Genomic DNA, 12,604 nt, shown 5'->3' with positions numbered 1-12,604 from the left:
TGCACAGGGTGTGCGGGAGGGACAGCCATCACAGCAGCGTGGGACGTCTCAGGGAGGCTGGAGCTGGGGCTGCACACAGCAGGCTGCAGCCCAGTGACGGGGGCACGGCTCTGTCCTGGCGCCTCGGTGAGGAGACACTTTATAGCACCTGTGCCCAGGTTCAGCTCCACATGGTGCAGAGAGGCGGCGATGCCGTGTTTGTGCAGTGCACCAGAGAACAGGGAGGGAGGGGAAGGAGGCTCTGAGAGCACAGCGAGACACCCCCCTTCAGCCACACAGCCCGTGAGCAGCAGCTCCTGCGCCACAGCCAGCACCAGGCAATAGCTGCACGGGTTACAGGAAGAAAACACGACCACACAACGCTGTGAGTTACAGCTCCCAGTCACCGTGATCTGATCTGACACTGAGTGTTCTAGGTTACAGTGTGCTGGTGTGATGGGACGTGCAGTGACCTTTGTAATTAGGAACAGCACCCATCCCCCTTCTGTCACTAATGACCCTGACCATGTCCCTGCAAGTTAAGATACACAGGCATCTTCTTCCTTTCAAGGGAAATAAGGAGTAACAGTTTTGCCAAGCTCTACAAGAAGACATAGTATCTTTGTAATATTATTTTACGGTTAAAAAAAATCCCAGGGCTGAATCACATCAAGGTAAGCGTGATAAGTACTGTTTATCTGCTTCTAATTTCTGTGATTTAGAGTTCACTCATTCTTATCAAATGGTCTGGAGCACCAAATAGGTGAGTTTATACTGCTCTGCTATTTATCACTGCAGCACTTTACTAGTGGAAATGGAAGGAGACAAAGTCACATTGATTTACCCATCAGAACATCAAGCTTTTTGAAGCTGCTGAATCCCAACATTGTCAGGAATGTATTTATTTCCAGTCAGGTGTATTTACGATTAGCAAAGACACCACTGGAGAGAAACTTACAACACAGCACCACAAGCTGCTGTTTAAAATACCATGAGGGCAACCTTCTACAAGTGATATCATCCCTCAAGACAGATGACTGCATTTCAGAAGTCTCGATGCCCCGATATGGCAAATTATCCCTATATGGCAAAGCATTTAAGCGCCTTCTATAATTTAGGCACACAGAAATCTAACAAAGGGGGAACCGCACGCAGATCGTGCTACGCTCTGCATGGAGCCTGTGGCTTGTCTCCCAGCAGAGTCACGGGGGGCTGGGGAGTCAGTATTGAATAACAAAGTGCTACCACCTAAATCTGATTCTGCCTTAAAAGGATAGGAAAGATCCCAGCCACTACGAAGCCAGAAGTGCCTGGGTGAGTGAAGAGGAGGAGAAACTTCTTAAACTGAAGCTGTGTTTGACTCTGAAAGGAAAAATCCCCATTCACCATCAACCGGGGAGCAATATTGCATATAAAAGGGTTGGTAAATCAGTTGGGAGATGAATCTTTAACCATTTAAAATGTTTTCCCTTCCTCCCATCTTTCTCTGGTTTTGTCTAACAGGTGTTTAAAAGTCATTTGCAATGACTGCTATGGAGTAGTGCTGAAGAGAAGGGGGATGTGCTCTGCATCTCCCAAGCCACCATTGGCCACATGGGAACAGTAACATGGGAATAAGAGCTCTGGTAATGCCTTCAAGCCTCCACTAACGGAAAAAAAAAATAACAGTATCCTGATATTATGTGGTACAGCCCCAAAAGAAGAGGACTTCTGCAGTTCTCTAATTATGAAGAACAGCTTATACAGAAATAAAGTATAGGAGAAAAGTCTTAAGGATGACCGAGATGTCTGTTCAATGAGCCATCCAACTTCCTCATTACACAGGATATGCAGCGAGGATTTTCAGGGCTGCACTGGACACAATTCAGTAGAAAATGGTTCTCAACACCCTGAAGCAGCGAACGAACCAGCCGTGAAAAAAACCTGCCTGGCTTTAAGAATTTAAAAACCGATGACAGATGCAACAGATTTTTAATTTGTCTGCCACCCTGTAATAAATGAAACACCCAATCCAAACAACAGGAGGCTAAATACCAGGCAGCTGCCCACATCCGTGCGTCCTGTGGAGTAAACTCAGAAAATGCCTCCTACATGTCTCTACGCTTGTGCAATGTAATTTATTACAATTAGTGAGTGTGACCAAGTTTGCTGTTTAGGAACACTTCTGGGTATGAGGTTACTGTTAAGATGTCAGAGCCAAAAAAGTTTTTTGTTTTGCAGCTCATTGCTAGTGATTATGTAGAGAAGTTATTTTTCATCAGGTGCAAAAAGGCTGACCTTGCAGTGTGGCAAATAAAAGCACAAGCATGTTGAGGCAAACCCTCTGTTTGAGATTAGACAGACATAGGCCTTTCCACCTACAGAATATGTATGGTACACAGGCACATGCAAACTGAAAGCAAAACAAAACATGCTGTTGAAACTGCAACTAATAAAAGTAGCGCAAACTTCAGAAATGCAAGTGTTCATTTTCTGACTCTAAAGTTCCCTTCTTGCTTGCATACGGAAGTTAACCTCACAAAATCACTCCTTTCTTAGGGAATCTAGGGTTCTAGACTAGGCTGGAAAAAAAAAAACAAACAAACAACAACAACGAAAAGCAACTGTTACCAGGAAACTCGGCTTTCACATTTCCTGACTGTGCTTGGTATTGGTTGCACAGGTAATGCTAAACCTATGGCTGTGTCTTTATCTAGACACCCATGCTAACATTTTTTCACCATATAGCCTGATTCTGAGAGGTCTGGAGTACCTACTGAGCTTGATAAAAGCTGCAACAGGAGCAGCACTAAGAATTACTGAAACCCTAGCCTTCAATAGAGGACTTGCTGCTAGTGTCCTCTGAACAGGACCCGCCCCACTACGCATGGAAAAACTGGCTTTAACATGTTGCAGTTGTTGAGGATCTCTCTCCTCTGGGCACAGATGCTGCCTCCTTACCGGTCAGTCAGATGTTTTTAGGAAGCCGTGAGGGTCGCTGTCAAGAGAGGCCTGACCGACGCCTCCACTGCAGAGCCGGCGGTGGGGCTGCAGGACAGGGATCCAGCTCTGCACCCTGCGGCTGCGCGAGGACCAGGGCACCCCACGTCTCCCAGCTACTGCTCTGGGCTCTCTGGACACTCCCCCATCTCCTGCCCTCTGGACAAGCTTTCCTACAGAACCAGGGAGATCACAAGTACGTTCTTCCACAAGCAGAAAGCCACGTGGCTCCTGCAGCTCGGGTCTGAGCTGCAAGACCAGGATTTCTTGGCAGGTTCCCTTTACAGGTGGCAGTAGACATGCATGCACCCACAGAAGAAAAGCCGTCAAAAACTTACCACAATGAGTGCAACAACAGACAGTGTATAGTAGATTGAATCTCTCAAGAGACTCCACGACGACAGTGCAACGACCTGGGGAAAGAGGCAAAGAGAGGATGTCAGCTGGGCTCCTGCCAGCACGACGGCCACGCTAACAGTGCGTGCAGAAGTCGGTCCCAACATTCTGTGTAAGCTGTCCCCACACGTGCCAGGACACAGCGAGGACACCCAAGCCAGGACACGCACTGGCCTTCTGCGGCTACTCGAGGAACAGCCAATGGCCAGATCTGAGGAATAAAAGGTACAGGGTCATGGGCAGCAGGCGACTTCTATGCAAAGCCGCAGATGTTCTAAATCACACCAGTGCTGTCAAAGGGGAATCCCAAGGATGTATGGATGACAGAAAAGCTTCCCACGAGCTCAGCAGGCTACCCGATATCCTCTTCCCTCTGAAGTCCCCCTGTAGAGCCCCCCGTCCCTGCAGGCTGGGCTGTCCCCAGGGTCTGGCTGTGTGCTGCAGGGGGGGCGGCTGGACCACGGGCAGGTGCGGGGCAGCTGCTGCAGAGGTGGCTGCGAGCGCTGCGGCCGTCGGGGCTCGGCTTTACCAGCAGGACCCTTCTGTGCCAGCGCCGATGCTCAGCAATGAGTGTCTTGATGGAGAACGGCTGCAGGAGATGAACAGCCCTGCCGGGTCTCTGGGACAGGACGTGACCCCTCCTTCCATCCACCCTGTGGTTTGCATCTGTTTCTCATATTAATTTTCCCCAATGTGGGACCCCTGCCTCCCTTTAGAGAGGAAACCAGCCTGAAACGCAGAGCAAGGTGCAAGGTGTGCAATGGTCCAGGACGCAGGGGAGCTCCCCAGACCCAGTCCCCAGCTGCTGCCTGGCAACGTGGGTCCTCCCCATCCTTGTCCTTCCACCATGTGCCTACATCCACCACAAGTCCAGCTGCTGGCATCTCATACTCTGGGTTTCCAGGAATTTTAGACTGCTGGATGATGAGCTTGTGCTTGCTCAAAACATCAACTTGACCCATGCTGACTCACACAGGGGAGGATAACTTGGGCAACAGAGGTCGCACCGCAAAGCAAGAGCCTGGCGGCACGGAGCAGCCAGGCCCACAGCACACTGCTAGCCTGAACCTTGGCAGAGTCACGGCTTCACCTGCCACACCGACGGGTATCACTACAGCTCCACGGGCATTTGCACAAGTTTGGGGAGAAATTCTCAAGTTAACACTCTAGCAAAGCGTTAAGAACAAAACCCAGGAATTTATATTCCACAGGGGATAAAATGGGATTGCTGTGCAGTTTGTTTCACTGGACACCTTCCAAAGACACGGAAATGAGGAGGAACCGTCAGTGCAGGCTGAGCAAGCCTACAAGTCACATCTTAGAAGAAAAAAAAATACCGGTCAATAAGTTAGCCTTTAACTTCATTAACAATATTCAAAAGGGCAGATTAAAAGCAGCCATGTGGTGGTAACATCTTCAGTACGATCATATTTTTTCCAGTCCTAGGAAGTCCCCTCCGTAGCAGCTTCTCCTCAGACCTTTATTTCCCACCTCTGGAGTACATTCCAGCCCCTGCGGGTCACATCCTTCACAGGTGCAAACCACAAGGAGGCAGATGGGAGATGGCTAATTTACACTGATTTGGATCTGGCCCCTGAGTGTACAAATGATTTTCTGACCACATCGTCCAGCCGAGCTTGTGCAGGAATTCAGTCAAAGAGTAACTTCAGTTTCATTTCTATGATATCTAACAGAAGGTTCTATTTCAGAATGCTAGCAAAAATAGTTTTTTTCAGTTCCCGGGTTCCTCTGCATATTAATTCTTACAGTATTGGAATTTTCCAGAACTGCTAGCAAAACAAATTCTGTGAAGATACTGATCATCATATTTAATCTCTGCAGGCTCTTGATACTATGGCTTTTTAAAGTGGATGCAATTTATGCCCCGTGTACAGTCTCTTTATGCAACCATTGACACATAAGAAACTCCCATCTAAAATAAAAAAGCAGGCCTTTAAAGTCCTTGAGTCAGATGAGATTTATACCAGCTGACAATACATTTCAATGCATGTAGGGATAGATGAGTGGAGATGCTTTATGATGGAAATTTCCCAATGTAGAAACCTGGAGTTGCATTCATAATTCTATTCAGAGAACCTTAATTAAATCTCACATCTTACAGACAGCGGGCCCCTCCATTTTGACTGAGCAATTTTCGCAAGGGAGTTTATAAAATAATTTGACATTATTCCACTCAGTTTTTATGATGCTGCTTAAGGTCCTACACACTTTTCTCAGCACGGATGCTGATGGGGATTTTATAGGTGTAAACTTAAGCTCTGCATAATAAAAGGTACATTTCTGAAGCAAATGGCAAACCCCATACGAACAGGCTTCTAGCAGCTGTCGCTGTTCTATCTGATCAACTCTGCTGGGTACAGGGGGTGTCACCGTGCAGCATAGTGTACCTGTGAAAGCCAGATGTCTCCGCTACTGTGGGTCAAGCTAGTACCTCTCCTGTTCTTTGATATTCTGCAATAACCCTGAAGGTAGTCTGCAATATTTTCCCAGGGAACTTTCCTCAGACACCCGGATGAGCGCATCCAGATGCAGATGCTGAAATGCAGGTGCCTGGCAGGGACCCAGTGCACAGGAGTCACAGACCAGGGTACTGCGTGAATCGCAGGGACTCTTGTGTTGATTTCGGATTGCACTGAAGGGAGTATGCTCGTGCCTGGGACTTGCATGGGTTACTCACATTTTGCAAACACCCCAGTAAGTCTCCCTGTTGCAGTAACTACAGGGCAATTAAATCTCAGCTCTCCTTTCACCCAAAGGGTGGTGGCACCCTTTCACCCAAAGGGTGGTGGCACACTGGAACTGGTTGCCCAGGGAGGTCGTGGATGCCCCATCCCTGGAGGCATTCAAGGCCAGGCTGGATGTGGCTCTGAGCAGCCTGGTTTAGTGATTGGCAGCCCTGCATATGGTGGGGGGGTTGAAACTAGATGATCACTATGGTCCTTTTCAACCCAGGCCATTCTATGATTCTATGATATGACTCTTAGTCATTTAACTGAAGCCTTTGAACCATTTGATCACTGGGAAGAACAATCTGATATAGGAAATAGCACCCAAGGTAACCACGCACCGACGGTAAAAGCAGCTAATTAGCACCGAGGTAAATGGCAGTACTTTCAGCCTGCTGACAAGAATCATGTACTCTCATTATAACTGTCAAGACCTTGAATGTCTAAGTTGTACCATATAGTCTTGCAGCAACCAAGGGCTCCACATAAATTTTAATGCACTGGAAACCACTTAAATTACAGTTTAGCAGACTAAGGCAGAAAGGAAATCAGGGAAGCAATCAGCTTGGGTAAAAACATGATCAAATTTGAGTTTTAAATGAGCAATACTGTAACCCGGCGGAAAGTTGGTCCTTTGGGAGCCGAGCGTGCAGAGGTGGCTGTCAAACCACTGACTGTCAGGTGGAACGCTTCCTCCCGTCAAAGGAAGTACCCGAAATTCGAACCCCAGACAAGTGACCATTAGCCCTCTCTGCCCTACAACCCTGGGGACTGGATCTGGCATCCCCAGAGCTGAAAGGAAGAGCTCTTCAGCCCAGGCTTAAATGAGAGCAACCCCGACAGCTCCAACAGACACAGACCCGCAGCGCAGGCTCACCTGCATGCCACAGCATCGTTATGTAAACGGGAAAACAACCCATATCAGATATTTGGTTTCTCATTGGTAAACTTCTGCCCCGCCAACTCTTATGTATAGCATTTACTACTCAGAATGCTTACTTGCCCCTTTCAAAGGGCTGGAGAGCAGAGAAATCAAGATTCCATCAGTTCCAGTTTGATTTCTGCAGCTCTTAACTTCTGCAGCAGCGTTCCCAGGCAGCACACACAGTCTTCTCCATCTAGCGCACATGGAGATAAGCCACCAGGGAGAAAATCACTGAAAATCAGACAATGGCACCTGCTGCTCTTGGCACCTCAGTCGGCTCTGGGCACCTGGGGCCTCAGTGGCAACACACGCCTTGACCCATCCTAGAGCTTCACCATTTACCATCTACAGAACGACCCTTCTCTCTTCTGCTCTTCCAAATTATTTCTCCCCCCTTCTTCGCTTGATGTTCTTGGGCAGAATGATCAGCTACAAACCCTGCCTGGAAATGCTGGGCTTTGGAAGCAATCTTCCTAATCTTGTTTCTCTGCCACCCTCTGGCACAGAAGGTCTAGCTTTTCGGGTATTAAGCGCTAATAACTTAATTTGTTAATGTGCAGAGGAATGCTTGGGCGAGGGTATCAAAAGATTAAAGACAATCCCTCCGGCAATTAGCCTTAAGACTCTACGGAGATCAACAGAGGCGTGCAATGGTGAATCCACCGCTCAGCGCCTCTCCGCTGGCGCACCCCCTTCCCGGCTGACATGCACACGGCGGCTCTGACTCGGGTGTCATTGGGTTCACTGGTGTTAGATCTTGACAGAGAGACTGCTGTTCAGCAGAATGCGCCTTTGGGCAAAGATGAGCGTTTCCCATAAGTTTTAAAGGGAAGTGGTGGAATGTCTGCAATTCATCAGGCACAGTTTTAATACATGCCCCTCTTTGACGTGGACTGCATGGAAGCAATTGGGGAAGCTGCTACACCGCCATAGCAGAGACTGGGATCTGGTTTTTGAATGCTCGCCTGTGCTGACCGACACAACTCTTGCAACACCCTGCAGGCACCCTGAAACCTCACAGCCTGCCGGCAGCGTGCTGCATCCGCCTCTTCCATCAGCAGCAGCCAGACGCAGCGGGAACCTCCTCGCACGCTGCTCCTGGTTTGCAGGAGCTGCACTTGGAGCTGGGGGTGGCTCTGAAAGCCTGGCCGGGTCCCCTCCAGAAGGTGTTGCTCTCCTGACTCCAGCGTTCAGAAAATCCTTGACACAACTCCACATCAGCCCTGCGATAATGCAATGGGACCTCATGTCAAAGTCGGATAAACGAACGGCTCACTGTTGGCCAATGTTACAGACAGTGCGGGGAAACCAGACTGGCCGTAGTTTGTAGTTAATACATGTCTTACATGTTTGGAACCACAGAAAAATGAAAAGAGATCTACCTCAGGAACCACCTTCACCCTGAAGACGATGGGTAGATGAAATCCAGCAGCACTTCACCTCCTCGTGGCTTGTGGAGCTCAGTCCCCTGCAAAGCCCTGGTTTTTACCTCGCAGCAACCAAACCCAAGCATTGCTGCAACCTCCTGAAGAGAGACAGGTCACAGCAGAGCCACCAGCTGAAGCACCTGAGCCACGGCAGAAGAGAACGAGGAAGGGAGAAGCTTCAGGCTGCATGCATATTCTCCTGTTCACCCCTACAGATGCAGCACATGCAAAGCTGCAGAACGTGGTGGTGATACCACTTAGTACTGCGTGGATCCCAGTCCTTCCTCTGTCCAAACACGACCCCAGTAAGAACGACATCAGCACTCATTGAAAGAAAGCCTGCTGTGCTCACAAAACCCACCATCGCTCCAGTGGGCCGAATGCTTCAGGAAGAGAATTACCCACAGTCCAGTGTGAAATCTTCGCTTACGGATGGGTTTCACTGTCACTAACTGCACCAGTAATAACAGTGATGTTAGTTGAGGTTTAATTTTTCTTGTTCTGCATGAATATAAATGGCAGATGTCTTAGCAATAAACATTATTGGATCTTAATGACCTTATGCAAATCCAGCCAATCATCCTGAAGTCACAGCTGCTCAGCCAAGCCAAGAAGAAAATTAAAATATTTTCCATGAAACGACCGAGACACTTTCTCCACCAGGTACTTGGGAGGAGGGGAAATGACTTGATCGGACACAGCAAAACCTGCCTACAAGGACGGATCCTTGTATGCCAGACATTTATGTTAAAGATAGAACTGTGCTTCATTTGCAAAACTAAAGTTATGAGCAGTTTGTCATCTGTGTCAGTGCTGTGTAGAAATAAGAAGAAAATCTACTTCACCATGCTCAGGTAAAATGTAACATGTGCCACTGCCTTTTATTGGGTTAAATGCAGTCTCAGGTTCATTCAAATCTGAAAAGTCAGAGCAGTTGAGGAGATATGTATGTGGACGAGACAGAAATAAAGGGGTTCTTACAGTACCTACAAATGGAAGACACTTAAAAACCATGGAGCTTTTCTGGAATAAGAAAACACCTCTGAGGCAGCTCCCTGAAGCCCTTCCATTGTTACAGAGACCGGCACCAACCACCCGGGGCTGCCATCCGCCACTGTCTCTGCTTTTAACCTTGCCATTTATTATTTTACAAACTCCTCGCTCAGCTCAGGTAATCACAAGGATTCTGTCCCCTGCCTGTTCATCCTCACTGGTCGTGGCATCAAGGAAGCATCATATATTAATACGAGAGAGTGACGTTGCCTTATTTGTACTCATCTCTATATTAAATTAGGCTGTAGATGCTACTGCGCAGCCTCTGCACTTTCTCACTCATACCCATCTTCTTCACATGCAACTCTGCTTTGACAGTTTTTTGCTCCTTTTAGCTCTTTTCTGCCCTAGTGTTAATTACTTTCCAGCATCCACTTGTTTCATTTGCCACTGCAAACCATTCATCAGCCTGCCCAGCAGTACCTGGAGCCCTTGTTTTCACCAGCACCATTCCCACCACAAAAGACGGCATTGTGCCCAAGCCAAGAGGCATGGGGTGAGAAATCCCACCTCCAGGACTTGGTACAGTTTAGAGGGTGGTGGGCTACTGGTGGCACTTTGACCCACTCTGTAATTCAGACACAAATTCAACCGAGCAGGTCTGGCAGGACCTCAGAAGCTGCCCCTCGGTCCTCAAACATTGGAGGCTCCCAGCCCTCACCACCGGGATGTTTTTCCCGGCGTCTCAATTGCATCTTCCTGGCTGCAACCTTCATCCACGTCTCCATGTCCCTTCTGGCCACATCCTTCCACAATGTGGGCCTTTTGGGGATCCTCTTCCAATGCATTTCACACCTGCTCTGAGGTCATTTCATCTCCGCCGCATCTCCCACACCTGCCTAGGAAAATGTCCCACAAACCGGGCTCACAACCCTTCCTGTCCCTGAAGACGACAAATCCTGCCGGAAGGGACGGCAATGCTTCTGCCGGCCACAGCCAGCTTCGGAGACAGCCCCTCGGGATGCGGGCAGGGTGCGGGCAGGGTGCAGGCAGGCACCATCTCAAGGCAGCCCGCAGCACCCGGCAGCGCTCAGCCCCCAGGTGAAACAGCAAAGGGAGAGCTGGAGGTGACGTCTGGGATGCAGAGGCTGCACACTCTGTGCTAATGGAAAGGTTGTGACCAAACAAAAGGTGGGAAATAGCAACTGCGTGTTTGATATTCCACACACGCTTTCTCTCCCTCTCGCTGTTAAGTGCATCAGTCCTACAGCAATCGTAATGAAGATGTGAGGCAGGAGGAACTCCTTAAGATAATTACTGCCACCTTCCAGCAGTGTTTACAAAGAGAGGAACTGCCCAACCACCAGGACCTGCAAGTTAATTTTCACAAAAGTTCCCTTGTTTTAGGCACGATTACATCCTACCTGCAATGAGCAAATCAGTCCATCAGCAGCTAACACTCACTAGCTGCAAACTCAACACAGCAGAGATCACAGGGTGCACTTCCCCCCCTCGCTGCTCCCCCAGCGACCATCTGCCAGACTCGGACACAGACCCGTGAGTCAATCATGCTTATTCCCACTCACAGCCCCTGGAGGGAATGGAAACACCAGCGAGAGCAAGGACCAAACATTCTCTGGGTGTTCTGTGAGGAGCTGGGGTCAGAGAGCTGCAGAGGCATGAGAAGCCGCAGCCGAAGGAAGAGCTCTCTGTCCCGGCTGGGACAGCATCCGGCCCCGGCGGGACAGCCCCATCGCACAGGCGAGGGACAGGCGAGGGGCACGGGAGGACAGGGCACACACACAAGGGACCATCGCGCAGCGGCACAGCAGCAGTCCCTGTCCCTGTCCCCTCCCAGCACACTGAACCACTCGACAACATGGGGTCACGGCTGCCCCAGCACCCCAGGACATGAGGAGCATCCCTCCTCGCCTGACCATAACCCTTACCAGGTCCCTCCTGGCAAAGACGACAGAGACCCCCAGGGCAGCACTTGGGCTTCCTCGGGGCTTTGAGCAACACCAAACACCCCTCCCAACCGAGCTTAAGTGAAACACAAAATACGAGCACAGGTCATGAAAAAAAAAAAAATCCAGGCCTTAAAATACACATCTCTCTGAGCCAGGAACTGCCGAGCAGCTCTGACCTAAGGGACTCACGGGGAGGAGGGCTGCCTGCCAACTGCCAGCCCCCCAGTTCCACCCCTGGATAGCCATTCTCTGCAGAGCTCCACCATCACGCTGGCTCTCAGTTCGTACATTGCGGACCAACTCAATTCATTCTCGTTATTTCCCCAAATATTTGCTTTTTTAAGCAGCTCTTGATATTTTCATTACTGCGGCAGCAACCCGTCTCTGTGACATTCTCAGAATGGAAACAGTGGACACTCTCCAAACCTCAGGACAAAGCCAGAAACATTTCCCTGCTCAATGGGTACTCATAACTGTCTGCGAGTTACTCAGATAAGCGTGCCCTTTCAGCTCAGATTCCCGCAGCGCCAAGGCAGCAGCACCCTGAAGACCTGCGTTTGCAGACGTGTCCCAGAGCGCAGGCGGTTCCGCGCAGGGCAGCTGCAGAGGTGGTGGAGGCAGGCGTGCACAGCGCGAACACAGGGCTCCTCGGACTGGCCAGTCCTTGTCAGACACGAAAACAGCTTTTGTGACTTCCCTTGCTTTCACACTGCAAATGATTTAAGAACAAACCCTGCCCCTGGTAAGCCCACAGCGCTGGTCTGTGTGTGGATGGTGACAGAGACACTCCATCCCACGCGGGAGGTCAGCAATTGGACTGTTCTGACGCTGATCGGAATCCATGTTCAACTCTCCTGACTGCCTCCCTATCTGCATCCTACTACTGAAAGTACCTGTGTGAAGGTTTTGAAGTGCCAACACGCAGAAATCCCAGCAATCCTGCCACGGCCACCCCAGCCCAGGATCACTCGCCCTCGGGGCAGCTCCTGCGGCCCCCCTCACGTGTTCCTGAAGCACAGATGGTCTCCTGCCAGTGCCGTCACGCTGTCCCTGGGCGGGAGAGGAGCTGCTACAAACACCCCCAGCTGAGTCCTCCCGGTGCCCCCGCAGCCCATCCATCGCCTGTCGTGCCTAAAGCCGCTGGGCTCACCGTGCCCACGCTGCTGCCCCGCCGCGGCGTCCTCACGC

At 50.0% G+C, this 12,604-nt stretch overlaps 1 protein-coding gene across 1 annotated transcript in view; it reads right to left on the bottom strand.

Annotated features, from left to right (window-relative positions):
* Window positions 1-3,296: 3,296 nt before the first annotated feature.
* LOC104465545 (sodium/potassium/calcium exchanger 3-like) overlaps window positions 3,297-12,604 on the bottom strand; it is a gene marked incomplete at both ends in the record, with an annotated part of 35,371 nt that continues 26,063 nt past the window's right edge. Inside the window, one exon of the mRNA XM_010078636.1 lies at window positions 3,297-3,371. Within this exon, the coding sequence (XP_010076938.1) occupies window positions 3,297-3,371 (75 nt within the window). The remainder of the gene's footprint in view (window positions 3,372-12,604) is intronic.

This window comes from Pterocles gutturalis, unplaced genomic scaffold, assembly GCF_000699245.1.
Source record: "Pterocles gutturalis isolate BGI_N339 unplaced genomic scaffold, ASM69924v1 scaffold10528, whole genome shotgun sequence".
In the NCBI taxonomy this organism is placed as follows: domain Eukaryota; kingdom Metazoa; phylum Chordata; class Aves; order Pterocliformes; family Pteroclidae; genus Pterocles; species Pterocles gutturalis.
The sequence above is the reverse complement of the archived record's forward strand: the minus strand, read 5'-3'. Positions and strand labels throughout refer to the sequence as shown.